At 36.9% G+C, this 21,427-nt stretch overlaps 4 protein-coding genes across 4 annotated transcripts; 2 read left to right on the forward strand and 2 right to left on the reverse strand.

Annotated features, from left to right (window-relative positions):
- Window positions 1–3,998: 3,998 nt before the first annotated feature.
- GCK72_010396 (uncharacterized protein) lies at window positions 3,999–6,287 on the forward strand (the record flags this gene model as incomplete). The annotated part of the gene is made up of 8 exons (XM_003110878.2): window positions 3,999–4,119; window positions 4,660–4,926; window positions 4,974–5,119; window positions 5,164–5,409; window positions 5,454–5,753; window positions 5,801–5,965; window positions 6,045–6,137; window positions 6,183–6,287. 8 exons carry the CDS (start codon window positions 3,999–4,001, stop codon window positions 6,285–6,287), a joined length of 1,443 nt encoding a protein of 480 aa, XP_003110926.2.
- A 233-nt stretch (window positions 6,288–6,520) lies between these two features.
- On the forward strand, window positions 6,521–8,222 carry GCK72_010397 (uncharacterized protein; the record flags this gene model as incomplete). Its single annotated transcript, XM_053727838.1, has 9 exons — window positions 6,521–6,556; window positions 6,606–6,801; window positions 6,942–7,168; window positions 7,226–7,305; window positions 7,354–7,516; window positions 7,559–7,660; window positions 7,704–7,859; window positions 7,930–8,117; window positions 8,165–8,222. 9 exons carry the CDS (start codon window positions 6,521–6,523, stop codon window positions 8,220–8,222), a joined length of 1,206 nt encoding a protein of 401 aa, XP_053587415.1.
- A 339-nt stretch (window positions 8,223–8,561) lies between these two features.
- On the reverse strand, window positions 8,562–14,429 carry GCK72_010398 (uncharacterized protein; the record flags this gene model as incomplete). Its single annotated transcript, XM_053727839.1, has 15 exons — window positions 8,562–8,963; window positions 9,014–9,271; window positions 9,318–9,470; window positions 9,515–9,631; window positions 9,742–10,157; window positions 10,204–10,318; window positions 10,367–10,836; window positions 11,392–11,510; window positions 11,558–11,641; window positions 11,689–11,878; window positions 12,045–12,157; window positions 12,212–12,292; window positions 13,539–13,660; window positions 13,918–14,029; window positions 14,164–14,429. 15 exons carry the CDS (start codon window positions 14,427–14,429, stop codon window positions 8,562–8,564), a joined length of 3,018 nt encoding a protein of 1,005 aa, XP_053587416.1.
- A 2,235-nt stretch (window positions 14,430–16,664) lies between these two features.
- GCK72_010399 (uncharacterized protein) lies at window positions 16,665–21,421 on the reverse strand (the record flags this gene model as incomplete). Its single annotated transcript, XM_003110741.2, has 14 exons — window positions 16,665–16,820; window positions 17,138–17,344; window positions 17,394–17,472; window positions 17,516–17,602; window positions 17,649–17,921; window positions 17,968–18,123; window positions 18,346–19,006; window positions 19,051–19,903; window positions 19,985–20,090; window positions 20,167–20,256; window positions 20,310–20,503; window positions 20,557–21,080; window positions 21,124–21,255; window positions 21,301–21,421. 14 exons carry the CDS (start codon window positions 21,419–21,421, stop codon window positions 16,665–16,667), a joined length of 3,639 nt encoding a protein of 1,212 aa, XP_003110789.2.
- Between the last annotated feature and the right edge of the window lie 6 nt (window positions 21,422–21,427).

The raw sequence follows: 21,427 nt of genomic DNA on the forward strand, positions 1-21,427 counted from the left end.
GTTGGAAAGTTGGAAACGGCACGGCCTCCCACACTGCCAAAAAGAACTGCAAGAAACGTGAATTTTTAACGTTTTAATTCAATTATTTTATTTTTTGCACTGAACATGCAGTATTTTCAGGTTTCCAGATGTCGAAATGGATGAGTAGTAAGTCCCATCCATCAGAATTGTGTAAAATTAAATTCTCTATCGAATGACCCAAAAAACGTGAATTTTGGTAAGAAATTGACTTTTTTGATACAGAAAACCCGATTTGCAGAAAAATGTGTGTAACTTTGTTTCGAATAAAAATTGCACATAATGTACTTGAGGAAGCTCTGAAACTGTTAAAATTTTCAGAAAAGATATACATCGGCTGAAATTACTGAAAATCTCATTTTTCTGAAAAGCGGTTTTTCTGTATTATATCAAAAAAGTCAATTTCTTACCAAAATTCACGTTTTTTGGGTCATTCGATAGAGAATTTAATTTTACACAATTCTGATGGATGAGATTTTTTACTCATCCATTTCGACATCTGGAAACCTGAAAATACTGCATGTTCAGTGAAAAAAATAAAAGAATTGAATTAAAACGTGAAAAATTCGACTTCACGTTTCTTGCAGTTCTTTTTCGCTGAGTGGGATACCGTGAACGGTGAAATGTTTTTATAAGATCACGTTGGAATAAAGAAACCCTCCAATCATCTGGAAGATGTAGAAAATTTCACGAAGTTCTGATTTTCTCCATTCTGAAAATTATGAGTTTCCGACGCTCCTTGTGCTTTTGTATTCATCTTTGGTAATAAAATATCACAATTAGTTTTTTCGACATTTTGATAACAGTTGTATCCGATACAATTCGATGAAGTTTTCCAGCTTTATAGTAGCTTATTAGGAAGCAACTGGAGAGAAGGAGTTCCTGCTAGACTCTGGTGACTTCTAATCTCGATTCTAAGAAATATGACAGCCAGATAGATGCTGGACTATTGGCAAGTACAAGAACATCTAAACTGATTACAAATTGAACTCATCTCTGAAAATATGAAGATGAGTGAGATGTACGTCACTTGTGAAGAGGCTGACACAATACTTCTACAATGATCATCGGCTGCTGAGATCAATAATTCGTCAGGTTCTGTGGAATGAAGAACATAATTGTTGGTTCGATTATGATTTGGAAGAAGGAAAGCATGTGGACGATACCAACTTTCCACGATACCAACTTCTTCCCAATGTATTGTTCCAGAAGAACAGTGCAGTTTCGCCGGGATGGCGGTGAATATATGATTCAAGCGGGATTCGGAGGCACGAATGGTATCGTTCTTGACTTAAAAAAAACTATGGTCCTCAAATCAGAAGAAAAAGCCACGAATCATGTAAATGATGTGATGTCACACTACCAAGATTCCTTCATCAAACTAACATCTCCTTCTCCATCATATTCTTCAACTGATCGTCTCTTCCCCAGCGATTTGACACAGTAATGACCACCTGAAAAAGCGGCACCCGTTCAAAGAAAAAGTGACGAGACTCATTCTTATCATTTCGTATCACCAATTCGTAAACTGAGACCAAAGTTTCACTTGCTATTAATATTCAATCAGAACTCCCATTGCTGTTGTTTTCAGCCATTTCTCTCTCTCTCTCTATCTTTTCCCAGTTAATACTTTCCAACATTTACCGTTTTAATCCGATTGATTCTTTTTATTCGAGTAGTTATTATCCGATCTATTTCACTCTAAAAACTGCTTCTTTTAGTGCATTTTTACTGCCAATAAATAAACAATCACGCCTCGTTTTTTAGTTTTGTCCTGTTTTTTCTTATCACCTTCTTCTTCTTCTTCTTCTTCTTTTTTCACCTTCTGTCGGCTCGTTCTTTTATTGCTTCCATTTTTATTTTTTGTTCCTCCCATTTCAATTCTTTTTCCTCTTTTTTGGCCTTTATGCATACTCAAAATGTAAGAAATAAGACAGTGTTTATGCCTTAAAAATCGAGAAAAACGACAACTTTTTGTCTTGAAAGTTAAACAATACTTGTTTTTTACTGAAATATTCTGTTTGTATACATTATTAAAATCTCTTGTTTTTCTGTTTTCAGATAAATTCTTCTATGTCATTTTCAGCTGTTTGTGAAGTTTTTAAAACAGATTATCTTTTATGAGTGAGCACAGTGATGTACATAGAAAGTTAAACACGTTTCTAGAGTTTGGTATCAGTCAGACATAGTACCCAATCAATTCTGAGAACATTATGCCATATTCCATTAGGCTCGTAATTTCAAGCATTAAAATTTTAGAATTTTGACCGTTTTTGATAACGACTCTCTGAAATGGACTCCGGCGAGATTAGTTCAGATTCAGAAACTAGGTGAAATTTTGGATAAACTTGAAGCAATTTTGAAAATAAATCTGGCACTTTGAAATAAATTGAAATTAGAGATAATAATTTTTCGTAGTGTTGGTGTTACAGGCAACTGAATATTACAGTTCCAGAGAACTTCCATCATTCGTATCTTTCCACAATGTGAAAACAGGAAACTACAGTATCCCTTATTTAGAAATAGACAAAGACATCACAAAATTGGCTTCAATTTGTCAGTTTTCTTGTTCTTCTTCGTATTTTCTTGTCAATTTTTCGTTGTTGTGCTCCTACCAATCACTTTCTTTTCTTCTTTTTCTTTCCTCTTGTTTTCTCCTCATTTCTCCGCTCAACTTCGTTTTGAACACATTTTTTGGGCAACCCAATCATTCAATTATTGATAACAGCTATCTTCTCCCGTCCCCCTTCTCTACTTATTTCTCTTTTTCTCCTACTTTTCGTTTTGATTTTTCTTCGTTTTGATTGATAATAGATGATGAATTGATTCCATCTCTGAACATATATCCCAGAAAGAGTACACTTCAGTTGTAATTTTGGCCACAGTTGCCTTCATTTCTCTATCTTTTTTCCGATATCTTCACTAGCTCAGAAGATGAGAAAAATAGAAGAAAATAAGAGTTTTTGTGTTTATTTATCGGTCAAAAGTTAGGTGAAATCCACTTCATTGTGATTCATTATCTTCCAATTGACAGCTGTTTTGATAAGCTCTGACGGGAGATCTTCGGGTCCATTGGCAAATGATTTTTTGATGGATTTGTGTGAGACATTCTCATGACTTGTCGTTTATTCTGAAATTTCATTTTCATTTCTCAAGAATACGAAATGAATAATATAAAAGCAAAAATACAACTATTTTTAGTACTAGCAAAAATAGTTTCTGCTTTTTTGCTAACTTTTGAATAGACTCATAAAACGTACTATCTAGATCTCTGGTTTTAAGAAAATTTTATTGACAATCAGAGCTTTTTTAAATATAAAAATTACACAGCATTTAAAATGAGTTGATTATATGTATTGTTGTAACCACCCTTATGTTGATCTTTATATAGTTATACAACTTATGCGAACCGGACTAGTTCGATAAATTTATTTGGTTGAGATACTCGGATTACTATGAGTGAAATATAGTACACATCACATTTCGAAAATTTTCAAAAATGCTCAAAATAGAATAGTTGTGTTCAAATGTTGCATGCGAACCAGATCATCATGGCATTGGTAAGAGAATTCTCAAATCTAGACTCGTCCAACATCTTTCATAGTGTCAAATCGTTCAGACTATCTGCAATAAGATAGTTGTATCATCAAGTACTCTTCAGACATTATCAATTATTATTTAATCATCTTCTCTCCTTTTCTCTTCTTCTTCACATCTCTCTAAAAGTCTTCAAATAAAAGTACCTTTTGTCTTCTTCTCTCATTTTACCCATTTTCAATCCAATTTCCAACCTCAAAAAGATCAGAAAAACGAATTTCTCTTGTGACGACGTTTTCTTTTTTCTCTTCTTTTGTGTAATTTTCTCACTCTTTTCTCATCTATCTTTCCTCACCATTCGCCTATCAATCCATCAAAAAATCAGCACAGTTTTCATTTTGAAAAAGAAATGAACAGATAGATTTTAATTTTCTAATTTCAGGATGTGGTTCGATATAAATCGATTCCACCTTCTCGTTCTCCTCACCTGGCAATTCTCCATATTCTTTGCTTCTCAACAGATTTTCCCAATTTTCTCGAACTATGTTCCACAATGGAAATGCGGTTTGTTTTGGTTCTCGAAATTCTCTTTTTGATACGGCTGACCTCACAAACCCAAAAGACATAGGCTTGCCACGGATCTACAGATTTTCTCAATTTTTAGTAGGACAATTACAACAAACGCATTATTTTCACCTTTGTACTGAAGCATTTTTATTCACGGATTCTTCCTAAACAGTTACCGTAAAACCAGTAACCTAGCGGTGCCTGTTCGCAGCGGTATATCTCGGTTCCCAAAGGAAATATCAAAAAGATTTTAACTGACAAAATGTAGCCTAATATTCATAGAATATTTCTTCAGTTGAAATGTTTTTATATCTTTAAAGACAGCCGCGGCAGGATGCTCCAAACTCTTGCTAGCGGGTGCGCATCTATCCTCAATTCGCAGTATCTGCGAATTGAGGAAAGTTGGTTTTTCTTGAACTGAATATAACTTCCTAGCAGAAAACAGTTTTACAGTAGCTGGCTAATCGAAATGAGAAACCGATATTTTAGAGTCCCCTGCAAGATATCGTGAACAATTTTAATCTCGAATTTTTCCAGGAAACGGAGAACCGTCATCAGATTGCGCAGTTTACGAAACATGTAAATCCAACTTAACATTCGTAAACGTGGCATTCAAGTCAGCTGCGATGGAATATGATTGGATTTGTGGAAAGTCAGCATATCTAAAATCTCTTTTTTCTCAAATTCAATTCGCCGGAGTACTTTGTGGAACGTTCTCGTTCGGAGCTGTTTCTGATGTTGTTGGGAGAAAACCTGTCGCAGTTTTTGCTCTTTCTCTTGGAATTTTGATGAATTTTGTGACTGGTGAAAGAAAAGAAAAAGAGAAATTCAAATAGTAGAGTTGCATTTAGGTTTGGCTCCAAATTATCAACTTCTTCTGGGAATTCGCTTCTTTTTGGGTCTTTCCGTCGGTGGAACTCTTGTTGTTGTCTGCACATTTGTCATGGAAATGCTTCTTCCAAAACAGAGAATGGCACTTCGGGCGTTCTTTAATTGGGTATATCGTCTATTTCATTACATTCAATTAACCGTTAATTTCAGGGAGTTGCTCGACTCATGATGACACTGATTGCAATGGCTCTTCCAGAATGGAGAATTTCTTCGATTGCCTGCGCAATTGCTGCTCTTCCAGCTCTTTTGATTATTATTTTTGTATTCCCAGAGTCTCCAACATGGTTACATAATAAGGGAAAATTGGAACAAATGAAAAGAAGTGAAAAACACATTGCAAAAATGGCTGGAGTACCATATATTCCAGTGGAACATCAGAAAATTGAACATTCCAAAGTAAGTGTTCTAGAGTTTGCAAGTCATGTATAATATACTTTAAGACGATTCGAGAAATGCTCCAAACGAAAGGATTAATGCGTCGTCTGTTCGTTCTCTGGTCCATGTGGTTCGTTGCTTCAATCTGTGGATATGCAACTGATCTCAATTCGAATACAATCTCTGGTGATCTCTTCGTCAATCAAATTCTTTTCTCCATCCTCATTGCTGTTTCCAAAATGGTTCTTGTTATTTTTGACACTCATGTTCCATCATTCCGTCGACGAACTCTTCATCAAGGAGCCCAACTTGTTGTTTGTTTGTGCTTCCTTCTTTTGACATTCATGACTTTCTATGGATATACTGTGAGTTTATTCATTTGTCACATGAATCAACCCATTCTTTCATCCAGGGTCTCGCATTCCTGATTGTCAATCTGATTGGAACTGTATTCATTGAGTATACGTGGGATGCCTGTTATCTTTGTGCCGTTGAAAGTATGGAGACTGCTTGTCGTGCATCTGCAACTGGAACATGTTCTCTTGTTGCAAGAATTGGAGCTATTCTTGCACCAATGGTAGGTCAAATGTTATCAGATTAAATCAGAATTTCAGTAGAGTCACATCAGGGTTCATATGCTCAATCTTCTTTTTCAGCTGAACTACGCAAATCTGTGGTGGCCTCCATCTGTCTATCTCACCGTTGTACTTCTCGGAACTATAAATCTCATTATTTCATATTTCTTCTTGGTCTGTCTCTTTTCAAACTTTTCATTTTGAATATTTTATTTTCAGGTTGAAACAAAGAATGTCAATCTGGACAACGTTCACATCGATTCGTCTTCAGAAGAAGGAACACCGATGATTGATGAAAAACCATCTCAAAAATCAGATCAATAGTGCTTTCATTGTACAAAATTCCATGTTTTAACTAGCTTTCTCTTGTCTTTTTCACTCATTATTTTTCCTTCGCTTGCCAAAAATAAACTCGAAATTTAAGGTTTTAAACGTGACATCCTTCACGTACACATCCACGTGTCGTTAGAACACTCCAGAAGAATCAGAGAAATTCTGAAGATAAGTTCAAAGTGAGAAAACCAGAAGACAGATTTCTCGAGTTTTCTTCAACGATCATGAGCTCCTTTGAAATAATTGATCCGAAAAAGCCGGTGAGTTTTTAGAATTGAACGAGATTCTGATGAAGTTGACTAAATTCAGGTGGAGGAAAATAAGCTGCCAAATGGAGTGGAACTACTTCAGCATGAAGTAAATGCCTTTTCTAATCACTATTCGAATGGAAAATCTTTTGATGATTTGGAGAAGAAATCGATTGAGACTGGAACAGAGCCAGGAATTCACTTCGGAATTGATTTTAAACTTCACCCGGATGCAGTCAAGAAATTGGATTCAATTGGTCAGCAAGTGCATTCAAATGCCTGCATTCTTCAACATAATCTTGTTATGTATTCATTTGTTTATGGACTTTCAGTTGTTGGAGAGAATGAAACCGAAGGTAAAAAATAAGATAAGTTAAATTGTTCATTCAATTTTCAGGACTCTTTTGTAAATTGAGTATTGCTCCTATCAGTTACACTTATAAATACCCAACTGAAATGGCAAAAGGAGGTGTCCAAATCACTTTCAAACCAGAAGTTCCTGAATTGAAAGATGTCAAATGGGTTCATGAAGATGGAACTGCTGACGATCTTTTCAAAGAAGACAATGGACATTATTCATGTGTTTCGATGATTCCTCTCAAATCATTGAATGAGTTTACCGAGGTATACATTATGATTTTGTCGTGTTTAAATATGTTCTTACTCATAATTATTGTTCAGAACGGATGCGCTGTTTTGAGAGTTGAGATGACTATTGACAAAGAATATTTCGATATTCAGAAATACATCGATTTGGATATGTTAGTTTCTTCATAAAGAATTTTTCTAAATCAAATTCCCATTCACAGAAAAGAAGCATATGTTGCTCCGAATTCATATAAGATTCTCGATAAGATTTTGATGGGAGAACAAGTTCCAAAAAGTGATTGGGTTATATCTGCGAGTGAAGGATTTCCACGAGATTTTCACGTTCATGGACCTGTTCTAGCAGATTCGAGTTATGCATTGAGAGTAAGAATCCCTATTTCTTGAAAGTCTATTCGTTCAATTCAGGCTGCTGTCACGAGTCACATGTGTATTTCCAAAGAAATTGCCATGATTTCTCATGAAAACCGTTTCGTTGTAACTAGTCTAAAATCAAAGGATATGCGTGTGGTACGACGTAAACTTGAAAATTTAACACTATCGTCAACTTCAGATTCTCACATATATCTATCATCGTCGTTTCGTTCTTCCTGAATTTGACGCGGTCAGCCGAATTGGAAAAGTCTTGTCGTTGCTGTTCAAAGATGACATTCTGAAATTCTTTGAGAGTTGGAACGCGGAAATTATCAAGAATCTCAGAAAACTTGATGTAAGTTATAATGTAATTGACTTCAAAGCAAACTTTTTAGCGTTCGGACTCATTGAAAACCATTGCTGAGTGTGTGAAAGCATTGATTTGTGTCACTTCTGCACCTCAAGGATCTCTTCTTGGAGTATACAATGTTGCTCTGATTGTTGCTGCAGATGCGTGGCAAATGACTGAAATCAATGGAAAGAAATTAAAGAAGGAGAAAGTGAAAAAGGAAATTGGAAAGCCTTGGACTGTTATTGATGATATCCTTGAGTTGTGAGTTGTGAGATTAATGAAAATTAATTATGAATTAATTATTTCAGAATCGACGACTTCAAAACTGTTGTCTGTGGAGTAGAAAAAATGGAATTTATTGAATAGAGAAAAGGAGAAAAGAAGAAATAACTCGAAATAGTTTAGATTTTTATTATAAATTAAAGTATTTTTGTATTTGTTGCAAAGAAACAATATACCAGTGTCCGAATGAATGAAAGAAGTTTTGAAAGTGTTCTAAAAAAAAAGAAAGACATGTAATTGGGCGAAAGAAATACAAAAAGAGTGGCAAATACTACGAAAAAATTATTACGCCGATGTTGATCACCAAGGAAGAACTTAAATTTAAAAACACCAGAAAGTGATACATTTCGAAATGGGAAAATGGGAGAGAGTGAATGACCCGATAATGAGAATGAGAAATTAGAAAAAAGGAAGAAAAAGAAGCTATGAAGGATAGTATAATTCTGGTGTTGATCTATTTTCACTTTCCCTTCTTTGTGCTGTCGTCATGCTTGTCGGATATTTCAGTTTGGCACGCATTGGAATCATTCCAGTTGTGTTGGCAACAACTGCTGGAGCAACTCCAAATGTGCTCAATCCAGATGGATCGTGTTCTTCGTATTCTGGTGGTCCGGATAATCCAGATAATTCACGTTTCGGACTTCCAGATAATGGAGGCGGAGCTCCAAGAGATCGAGTTTGTGTTCGATTGAATTCTAGTGTTGAAAGGGAATATTCGACAGTTGGAGGTGGAGGCAAAGTGTATAAATCTGGATTACTCAGATACTGTATTGAAGCTGTTCGTGCTGGATTATTGTATTGAGCTTGCAGTTTCTGATCTACTGCCTGAGAAAAATAATGAAATGAGAATAGATTTCGTGAATTGGAAAACTTACATCCATGTGTTCCTTCGCTGCTTTCGAAGATCCTCCACAATAAAACATTGATAATAAAACAGGCAAAATAACTAATCCATGAAGTGCTCCGAGTAGAATAACGAGAATAATTGTTTTCAAAAAACTCCGGAAAACGTAAGATTCAGCAGATGCCATAAAAGAAACTCCGATGATCGTAGAGGATGCGGACATCAATATCGGAGCACCAACAGCATAAAGAGCATTTCTCATTCTTTCCGGTGCATCTATATTTTCCCCCTGAAATTACAAAAACTGTAGAGGATTGACGAAGAAAATCACCCACCTTTGCAAAATTATATGCCAAATGTGCCGCGAAATCGACACAAAAACCTATTGACATAACGATAGTGACCATTGAAATGAAATCGAGACGGACTGACCAGAATGTCATGAATCCTAGTATACCTATATTTATGGATACAATGGAGAATGACACCTGGAAAAGATAAAACCAGTGATTTGAAGGCTGAAATAACATACCCAAAGACTGGCAACAGGTTCAGGAATAAGAATAAGAGAAACAGCAACAACTGCAACTCCAGCATAAGCGATAGAAGAAAGTGTTCCAGGGAGAACCGCATTGTATTGTTCAGCAAACTGAACGGTTGAAAATGAGAAAGATGGAAGAAACAAGTTTTAATAGACCTATTTTAGAAAATCTCAGAGAATTTGAAGTATTAGCAAAAAAGAAAAAAAACGAAAGTTACCTGGAAAAAGTCAGCGTAAACTCCAGTTTGTAATTCACTCGTTTCAGCCAATCTTCTAAACAATCGCATTGCTCTCGATTGATTAGCAGATCCAACATGTCTCAGTTGAACTGGAATTCTCGATGCTTCAAGGTATTCTCCATTTTCAGTCAACACGACATCTCGATTGTATTTTGCGAATTGTGGTTGGGATAGAAAAACATTTTTGAGGATGTATACAAAGTTTTCGGGTGTGATGAGTAGTCCAGCCTGTTTCACAAAAGCAAGAAACGTTCGTAGCCACGAATCACTTCCAGCTGTGAATTCTGTATGCTCGTATAGCTCTATCTCTTTTTCCAGAACATTCCAAATCTTTCTTGGAACAACATTCACTTCAGATAGGTTGTACATCCAAACGTGCAGAGAACTACCGTAATCTAAATTATTTTATTCCGATTGGAATTCTCAAATCATATTTGTTACCTGAAAAATATTTTTCAGCCATCATTAGCGTTCGTTTTCCGTATGAATTCTCAGGAAGCAAATCGTTTGGTTCCAGTCCTAATTTCACTTTTGTGCATCCATACGAGGCGATTCCCTGAAAAATCGAGAGCTTCTTTAAATGAAAATTCGAATGAAACCTTACCAAATAAAAACAGAAAAATGTCAAAATAGAAATTCGAACAAGTGGATTGAGAAGTAAATCAGAATAAGTTGTTCGGAAGAACTGAGCCAGCATACTATTCTTTTCGAAACTTCGATCTCCCTGAGCTGCCACTTTCTCCGGAAGTGTATCTCTTTTTAGTTTATGGAATGTAATACAATGACGATTATTAACTTCTCTTCGATTTGTATAAACCATGACTGCGGCGAAGAATGTCAGTTGATAAATATAAGTGAATATAACTGCTGCAACTGCATACGCACAAAACATTTTGACACTTGGAAATGGAGTTGCACAGCCAACTCCGAAGGAAATGAGATCAGTTAGAGATGTTACTGTAATACTGACTGCTGCATCTGCGAATGTTTCCTTCATTCGATGTTCAAATGTTTCTGTTGAGGATGTTGACCTCCATGCTGATAACAGAATGAACACATTATCCACTCCAACAGCTGAAATTGAAGGAGAATTATTGAAAGGCCTCAAGTTTCTATGAGAGAATTTAAGAGTTTCAGAAAGGGGTCATTCTGTTCACTTATGTCAGATTTTTATTCTATTTTCATAAGAAACCTAGACAGAAATGTTTGAAACGTTGCTTCATCTTTTCAGTCTTCTTTGCAGAATTCAAAGGTTTTTTTTTGTTTGAAAACGCGAAAAGTTGATACCATTTAGAAAATTATGAGAACTTTTCTTGCTCAAAACATTGGCAACATTTGCTGAATGTTCTCTCTAAACCCGAAAAGATCACTTGTGTTTTGACCTATTTCCTTTCCCCGTGCTTCCTCTATTTTCGTTGGTTCCTGGAATTTAACACAAGGTTCAAAATGTGCGAACACAAATGCAAATAGTGGTTTCTATGCTTTCATTCGCTCTATCCAATACCATGCGTATTCTCTCTCTCTCTCTGTTTAGAGCTTCGACCCAAAATATTTGCAAACAGGATTGACTGACACTCACTTCGACACACACCTACACACATACACAATATATCTTTTGAATACACTTACAAAATACAATGAACGGCATCGAGTAGGCAACACTAGTCATACCATAACCAGCAAGTAGCAATAGACCAACTGCTGACGCAATAGCCATCGCTGCTGAGATAACTCCACCGATTGCAAGCCTGGAACAAGAGGAAATGAAGTTGGAAAGGAGAATTCAGATACTTACCATGGTCTGGAACGACGCCAAGAGAAGACGCAACAGCAGGCGATTGTGTATATTGAAACACAAACAAAACAAGGAAGAAGCATACTGAAAATAATGAATTATACAGCTGATTGGCTTCCGAGATCAATCACTTAATAAGTTGAAGTCGATCCCTTGCTGACTCAGCTGCCAATGTCTCATAAGTCCACCAACTCGCACGAATAATTGGAGAGTCGTACTGCAGAAGGAAGTCAGCAAGACGTACTTCCCATTTCTCAGCAACCCAATCTTCATCATCAGAGGAATGTCGTAGAGCATACGGTAGAAGCATTGCTTTTGCTCCTGTTAAGATATGATACATTATTTCAACTTGATGCACGGATAATATGGGATTTGTGTGTTTTTATATGCAGAGCATTTTGGTGGTGTATTCCAGTAGGTTTAATTTTAAACATGTATTGAGAACCAAGTCGGTTTCTTTACTCTTTTTCGAGAGGTCATATCTCACCTGCAATTCTTTTATCATCATCCAAAGTGACACCTCCTAACAAATGTGTCATTCCTCCGCTATCAAATTGAATTGCATCTGATATCTGAGACAGAGTCATTTCATCAATTGATCTGAAAATATAAATGAAATTCCAACAAAAAAAATGAAATTCCATTTTCAATTACCGATTGAGAAATGATCGATCCGAGACGAGAAGCAGTTTGAATATCTCGACGAGTGGATTTGAAACACATATTTCTTCTGGCCTGAAAATTCAAAAATCCCAGTTATTTCTTCACCTGTCCCCTCAATTCATCCAAATCTAAATCTATTTTTCCAATTGAAATAAGCAAATAAAATGAGAGAATCTATTTCATTTTTGACACTTTTGATGGGTCACTCTCAATTGCGTTTTCTTCCGATATCTATTTGTTTCTGACGTAATATTCATCTTTTGAGAGAAAGAAGATTCATTCGGACACACGAACTTGTATTGTTTCTCTTCAAACAAATGAAAGAGCAGGAAGGATTATGAGTTGAAAAAAGGGAGTACGATACCTGCTAAGAATCGGGAAGTGACCATTCGATGACACCTTTTGCACTTTTGGTAATCAAACAAAACAACTATGTAAACGATAGTGTAAACTATCGGAGAAAAAAAAGGACTGACCTAACCATTCAAATGTTTACTTTTCGAGTAAAAAGTGACTCGATGTTTCTTACAAAATAATGGAAAACTTTTGAAAACGTTCTGAACAGACGCACTGCCACTGCAAGGATTTGAGTTCAGAAAAATATTCTAACTACTCGGAGTCTTGCTACCGTAATCTAGAGTTAAAGTTTTTTGCACCACAGGAACGTCTTTGGTTTCTCACAATGAACAATGAATAAACTAAAGGCTCAATATTATTTTTTATGTTCCACTTCATTTATTTTACTCCGAAATCACAAACAAACCCTGTGCAGACTACAAACTACAATACACTTCTCTCGATATTCAAATTCCCGCCGACACGAGAAATATTCAAAACAAAATCAGTGACAAATTTGGACACAAAACACACCATTTCGAACTCTGAACCGTTCTCTTGAGAGCTCTTGAGTAATTGTTATGTTGTGCCAACAATGGCGTTGATGTTTAATCTTCTGACCTACTGATCAATATAACAAAAGTATTTCTCATCATCTTATTACTCTTCTTCTTTTCAAATATTTTGACCGTTTGGCACAAGATCATCTCAAAAGGTGATAAGTGAGTGTCAATAAAAGGGTTACTTCGATACGCAACGTTGCAACTTTTCAGTAGCGTGTCGTTACTACCGTAATCCCTTTTGCAACGGACGAACATTTTCCTTCACTATTCTCTTTCTGTCACTTTCTTAATTCTGAACATCATGGGCCTCCCGGCTTACTTTTATTTGCTCCGCGCATTATTTTGTTGCGGTACAAAAGAGACATACACCTATTTTCCGAAAAATGAATATGGGAGAAAGTTATTGATCCAGAACTTACGTGGTCATATTCGGTGAGAATAATGAGTGAAGAGCCTTGGAGAATTCTGGTGGAATTGGGAACTTCACGCATATTGACGGGTAGTTTATACGACGATCATCCTCGTCTTCTACTGTCAGGGACTGGAAAAAAGAACTTCAATTTCACTGAGCTCAGGGAAATTCGATTCTAAATAATGAGCTCAACTTTAACTATACAAAACAAGCACATAAAATGAAGATATTTCAACCCGAAATGGAATATTTCATAACAATTGAAACCAAGAAGAATACCAACATATTTCCATACAAATCGAGGACCGTTATGGGTTTTTGACAAATGAAACTATGTTTTCTGGAGAACACGAAGAAGACAATTTAATTACAAAACTATGACAAACCTGAACAATACTCCAAAGTTGCATAGCTGCGTGCATCACCAATGGATTCAGAATATCTCCGTCTTCTTCTTGATTCGTCACAATGATATAACCTGCTCTTCTGATGTCATACCTGCAAGTTTAAAGTTGAACAACTCTGTTAGAATTTCGAACTCTTTGAACAATAATAAATTATCACTTCGAGCTTTTGATGATCAATCGTGAAATTTCATAGAACTTCAAATCCCTCAACAAAAGAATACAAACCTTCTTGTTGCATAAAATGGATCAGAATCATTAATATGAAACAGTCGATCAAGTTGATCTAATTCTTTTCTTGCTTGAGCATCTGTAGGTGTATATAATTCAAGTTCATCTTTCATAAATGCTTGTTCATGTCTAAATAATCCAGTAGTCAATGCAGCAGTTACAAGAACTGGAATAATGAAAAATGGGAATGGATGACGGACAACAACTCCTGAATAGGCTCCAAATGCATACGCAAATCGCCTTTCAACACAATCAAATCTCATTTTTGTATTCAGTTATCAACTATTTATCAGCATTCTCTTCTATTTGTCGTCTGAAAAGGAAAAGGAATTATCTTTTTTTGAAAGAGATGTTTTGCGACATTTGTAGAGAAGGATTAGGAGGAGAAAAGAACAATACGCATAGATTTAAAAAATTTAAAGTGAGTGAGAGAGAGAGAAAGAGCAAGCATGGGTTGGATTCCCTTTGAGTTGACTCTAAAACCCTCTTGTGGGAGCGCGAAAAATGTTTGGAAACAACGCAATGCGGTCTCGATACAAAAGGTTGTTTGGCAGCTCGAAGAGCCGCGCGGAGACGCAACGGAAAGGAGAGAAAAGAGACGGATGGGAGAGAGATACACGCCTACTTTTAGGTTTATATTCGGAAACTGATTCGAAATTTTATATGAGAGAGAGGAAGAGAGAAATGACAGGTTGAAATGGCACGAACGGAAAAAAAGAGAAGCGAAGAACTGCAAGTTAGCCTCTATGAGTGGACAGGTTACATAATAGAGTGGAAGTTAATTGTTATGGAATGGAAAGAATGTAGGACAGTGGATTGAAAGTTCGAATACGATTGATTTGAGAACAGCTACGAAAAAATTCTTTTATTTTGTCAGGTTTTATCATATCAAGACAACATTCGGACGTACAGTAAGCCCCCAACACTCTTTTTTGATTGAATTTCTCTCATTATAATAACATGACTGTGTTTATGTCTTTCACTCAATTGTGATATGGATATGATTTTTAACTTGAAAACTTTGGTTATCCGTGCGATAAATAAAGCAAATAATTCTGGAAAAATGAAAATTGAGAATTTTTTGAAGTATTTCAGAGCTCGAATTTTCCGAATACTACATTCTGAAGTGTATATGATTCTAAAGTTATATTAGAGGTGGACTATCGAAATGGGTCATCACAAGGTATCCGATAATCAAAAACAACTTGAGCTCTCTTCAAATTTCGTTAATTTTTTTCAAAATTTGTAGCCGAATTATCAGAAAATACTGTGATTCTTTGTGACTGATTTTTTATTTTCGGTTGCAATCCAGAGTCTCTCAATCAATTATCACAGCCGACCTTGTATTGCCTAGTAATTACAGTAACCATAGTTTTGGTCTTTGCCCTTTTTTCGATTCAGGTCAATTGGTAATTTGATACGGTTTGGTTCCAAAAAGTTCCGACTGAACTTGAAAAAGTGAACATGAAGTGGCCTCAAGGTTGAACAAATCGACACCTGAGTAGTCTATCGAAGAGCAAAGAAAAAAAGAAACATAGAAGAAACATGAACTCGAAAAAAGAGAAATGGTATCGTTTTCACCGGTAAGAATGCAAGAAATGAATGATGAGTGAAAATGCGAGATGCTGCTCTTCTTCTTCTTTTTCAAGAGGTTTTTCCTTTTTCTACCACCACCATCACCGAAAAATTGAGCGTGAACCGAGCACTCGAGAGGAGGAAATACACAAAAAATTGAAGAGATACGAGAGATTGGTCACTCTAAAAGAGGGTGGCTCTCAATCCGAATATATAAATAAACATATTTTCGAAACTAGAAGATACTACTGTTTGAATTAATGAGAAATTAAATGAGTTTAGAGACGATCTTTCTTTAGACATTTATTGGTCAGAAAGGTCAAATTGAAGAAAGAATCCAGACGGGTATTGTGCATCTTTAGAAGATGGGAGTAGGAGGAGAAAAGACGGGGTTGTCAATGTGCTCCCGCTTGTTTGCACTTCGATTCGACACACAAAAACATCATTGTCGATTCAATTCGTTGAGAAACCAAATCGTCCGACTCTTTCAGTTTTTCAAGCAATCGATGAGATTCAAGAGATGATTTTGTCTGTACATTAATGTTAGAAAATTAATCATATTCTTCATAATACGTGGCTTGGGTTACATAGATGTGTATTTAGTGCATCGTTGAGAACTGTTTACAAAACAAGTTTTCTTTCGAGTTCCGGCAACAATCAGCAAAAATATGTGGAACAGAGAAAACAAATGAACAAAAGCAAGCCGAAAAAATAAATGAGAGAAAATCAGTACTCAGGTTTCTCATCAATATGGTGGTATGGAATAGAGATCGAAACATAAATTACAAGAGATTTGTAGAGATGTGAAAAGGAGATTGGGAAAAATTAAATTAATATTCACAGAAGGTAAAAATTTGAGAATACTGAGGTATCACGGATTAAAACAAGATAAGTTAGAATTGTTTTTTGAAAACGGTGGTTATTTATTCGAAATCAGAGTCTGCCGCAGGGGATTCTTCCGATTCTTCGGAAACTGCACGACGACGTCGTTTTTTTGGAGTTCGAGTTGAAGGCCCTGGGACATCGTCAGAATCTTTCGCAACAGCAGCTGCAGCTGGCTTTCGTCCTCTACCTCCTCTCTAAAAATTAATCAGAATCAATGAACAAAGAAACACAATAACATTGAAACATTTTATTGTCACACAGTTTTAACTTCAAACTTCTTTATCCGAAATAAGGCATTCCAGAGTATCCTCGTCTCATCTTTCCATCTTTGTTCTCAATAATAACAGTTGATGCGCAATAGAAAGTTAGAATAAAGAAGAAAAGGAATGTGAAAACCGTTCGCATTTTGATCAGAAAACTCAAATGGAAAGGTGAGCGAAGAAACCATCAACCCCTGCCAGTGACGACTATAACTTTTACAGCCCGTTGCAACAAAATGGATGGAACATACCTTTGCAGCCGCAGGTGCAGCAGTGATATCTTCTTTTCGGAGACCTTCTTCTTGGATCTTATCAATATTGGCAATGAGCTCACTGCAATGATTCTTGAAATCTTCACTCTTTGAAGAGGACTGCAAATGCTCAACCATGTGGCGGAATTCTCTAGCCACTTGTGGTTGACAGAGAAATTTACTCCAGTGACGCCAATTATCTTGAAGCTGAAAATGTATAGATTAAAATGCTGCAGTTGAATTCGGTAGAACTTACTCTTGTGAGACCTCCATCGCTCTGAGCGAATTTGGAAAGAGCTATGAGTAGATATTTCGGAGCCTCGGTATCGTTCATGCTGTAGAAAAAATGTTTTTTAGAAGCAAAAAATATTTACATACTCGATGTTCGAAAATTTCAAACAGACCCGATCGATCATCGTGTCCGAACTGGACTTGCTCTTCTCTTTGAGTAACTGGATCAGGAATCTTAAATACATTTGAACTCAAATTTATACTATTAAGGCTTTCTTACTCAAAGACTATTTTGTACGCCTTCATCGGCAGCCGTTCTGTTTTCGAAGAAAGTCGGTACAAAAATTCAGGGAGAAGTTGAATTATTGTATCACTTCTTTGGTTCAATTCCCTAAAGAAGGACTCGGCGGCTTCCCTGACAGACCGAACAGAGTCGCTTATACAGCGTGCAGGTTCTGAGAGAACTCCACGAGTTTGAATCATATCATTGGACATGAGATGAGACAAGACGAGAATCGTCGATTCGCGTGCAAGTGGAGATTCGTCTTGAGACCTGAACAACCAGTATATCTTATTTAATGGTTTAATGAATAACAAACATTCTGAATAGGCTCGGAGCGTAAAGCTCGAAGAGTGTCGGTTGTGCAAAAGCAAAATCACAGCAAGCAGCAATCAAATTGCACCGAACCAAAGTCGATTCGGATCCCATCATTGCTGTGAAGAATGATGGGGCAGCAAAGGAAGAGATGTCGGCACTGAAAACATGGATGATCTATATTTACATGATTTGTTTCCAGTTATTCCCTTCAAAAGTAAACCTATCTTTGAGACTCCTTTCATTCTGTCTCGTTCTCATAAATGATTGTGATAACGAATTCAAGAACTTCATGAAGCTGTCCCAGTTTTTTTTCAAGAACATGTTTCACTCATGTTATATGAATCTCAAAAAAGCAAAACACCGAACAAAGAAAGCTCACCTCAAAGGTAGGTATTTTCCATAAGCAACGAGAGCAGCTTGTTTGACACGCAATGGCATTGTATTCGCACGCAATGAGTAAACGATGATTGGTAGTAGTCTTCCAAGAAGCCTGTTTGGAACAAACATTCTCTTATCACACATTAGAGCCACCAGATGATGAAGAGTATTTGATGAGGTGCCTGGCGTGAGATCTTGTGGAACCTCGAAAATCGTCTTTCTTTGTGCGATTGACTTTTCGAGATCAGTAAGGAACCGAACCGCCTCTTCTCGAGCTTTTGAATCATTCTTTTCCGCGTCCAGTATCTTGTTAGCATATCTGTTATGTAAACGTGGGATATTCACTTGAATAAACGCATGCAGTTGGACTGCGAGTTCTCCACAAAATGCCATTAACTTCTCCATTACTCGGCACCAAGTCAACGCCCAATAGTCTCTGCGTCGAGCAGCGACAGCGGTTTTGTTAGCATCTGTTGCTTCGTTTGCTTGGTTACTGTAGAAAATGTAGAACTCGGTGATTCTCTTGGCTCTGAAGAGAAATTGTGAAGCGAGCCTTGGAAGCACAACGTTAACATCCATAGATATATTCAAAATACTACTGATGGAATAACGCATGATTCCGAACCAATCACGATTCGGATCGTCGTCCGCTTTCACTACTTCTGAAACACACTTTAAAGGTTAGAAAGCTTGAAAAAAACCATACCGTGGAAAAAGACCTGCTCAATGGATCTGAATAAAGAATCCTCCGGATTAATACGGAAGATGGGCTTGTTGTATGCGTGGGCATCTTTTTCCTGTTTTGTCGGTAATCCTAGAATAGAGATGATGCGGAGAGCTTCAACAGCTAGCACTGGGCCTTCTACTAATTTCTTTTGAAGCGATCGGAGCCGACTACGTGCTTCTGGAAGGCCCTTTTCCGTTTTAGAAATCGGATAGAGAATGCGGAGTGCGACAGCCTTTCTCTCTTCGTTTCCAACTGATGTATCCAACGCAATGTTCCATAACTTTGCGATGACATTACTCTCAATTGTCTTTCTTTTTCTCGAAGGTTTCGATTTATCATCAATTACTGGTTCTAACTCGACGGCGGCCAAAAGATAAATAACTTCCTCAACAGAAGAACGGTCTCTTTCAGTTACTCCTTTCATTGCGGACATCAAATTTTCAACTGTTGATTTATCTCTTTCTGATGCCTTTTCATTTCCCTCCAGTCGACTTATGAACATATTTTCGGCAGCTTCAATCAACTCGGAAATGATATCGGCAGCTGGTCTCCAAACTAAACAACACATCGATCGAATAGCATCATCAGCACCAGAGATCCCGAACAATTTACAACGTGTCAAAAACTTGATTCCCTCCTTGATTTCAGCTGAATCGCCCATGAGAACACATCTCAAAGTCATTTCTACACACTTTGTTAGTTCCACCTCAATACACATTTTGTCTATGAGCTGCTGCATTTGAGCTCTCAACTGAAGAGACTCGTGAGAACGATCCCGAGCTTGCTGTTCATCTTCAAGCAGTTGATCATCGTCCATTTGCAATTGTTGAACCTGAACAGTTATATTTGAAGAATAGGTATAGTTATTTTTTGTTATAAGAATTTTTTAAAATTTTAAGCGTTTTACACTTACTTTGTAGTGAATGTAATCGCCTTCTAAAGTTTCGAGTATGAACTTCACACATTCGTCCACCAACTGTAATCCATGTTTTTCTTTGTGTTCTGGGTCGTTCATGTGTCTTAAAAGAACATGTTTTGGTTGAAAAACGCTTCTTCGAAGAAAAGAATCTTTAAAAAACGAATAATTGAACTCACATGGGAAATCTGTCGGAACGGGCATAATATCTAGCAACTCTTGCTCCAGCACCATCCTCGTTAATAGATTGGAGAACTTCATCAAGCCTTCTAAAATCACTTAGAAACGGGTAAAAACTGAATGTGAACTATTTATTGCTTACCCTGCTGTTCCATCCAACTCAGTCTCTCCGCTTAATAATGCTAGGAGTTGATCTTTTATTTCACTTCTCAACTGGAACTGTCGTCGGGTCATAGTATTTTCAGCTTCTTGCATTACTCTCAATCGAGGTTTGTTCATGAGTCTCAACTCTCTTGATTTTTGATCAAGCACCTCCACGTGGGCTGCGCGATTGAACTATAAATTATCATACTTACAGAAGGTTCATTGAGTACATTCTTGAAACTTACATCGTGACCATGTCTGTTATTGTCAAGAAATGCGGCAAGGAATTGTATTGTTGCCTTTCTCACTTGAACAGACCTGTCTTGAAGACGACTGCCAACAACTGTTACGAAACCAGAACTTTCAAACTCTTCTGGAATTCTCCGATTTTCCATAAGATTACGCAGTAAAGCGACCGCTTTCGCTCTAACGTTTGTTCCTTCATCGTTGGTGTGTGCAACTATTTTTTCGAAAATTGTTCTCCGTTTTTTTGCTCGAGGCTCAAAATTGTCACAGAAAGATTGACTGAGATACGGTGAAGAAAACATATCGGCAAGTGCTTGAAGTGTAGACATACGAACATTTGGGTGTGGGTTTTCTAGTAGCTTGTAAACCGAAGCAACATCGTGGAGCATTATATCGTGACAGTTTACAGCCAGATTTTGTACGATCATACAATATGCTTTTGGTGGTGGACGATCAGCTCGGTCACCACTGTAGAGACAGCATGCTCGATGAGCGATCATTTCGAGTACATGATAGAGAGGTTCTGAACAAAATAATGTAGAACAAAACTTTTTAAAATAACATACTGTTGATTCTAGGTTGGTTATTGTCGTCACCTTCTTTCATCAGTTGAACCAAAGGCTCAATGAAGGGAAAAGTGCTTGATGTTTCGAGATAAGCCAATTCGAGTGTATCTTTGAACATGCTGTTCGCAATTTCTGAAAATTCCTTGTATTTCTCAATATGTGCCTATTTTAACTTACGCGTTCCCATTGAGTAGTCATTTGCGAGAACCCTCCAAATTCGAAAAAAATGAGTGATCCAGGGTTGATTAACTCGAACAGCGTTCTCAGGATCTTCCAGCAGTCCAGAAACAGTATCCATGAACCG

Source organism: Caenorhabditis remanei, chromosome III (genome assembly GCF_010183535.1).
Source record: "Caenorhabditis remanei strain PX506 chromosome III, whole genome shotgun sequence".
Lineage (NCBI taxonomy): Eukaryota > Metazoa > Nematoda > Chromadorea > Rhabditida > Rhabditidae > Caenorhabditis > Caenorhabditis remanei.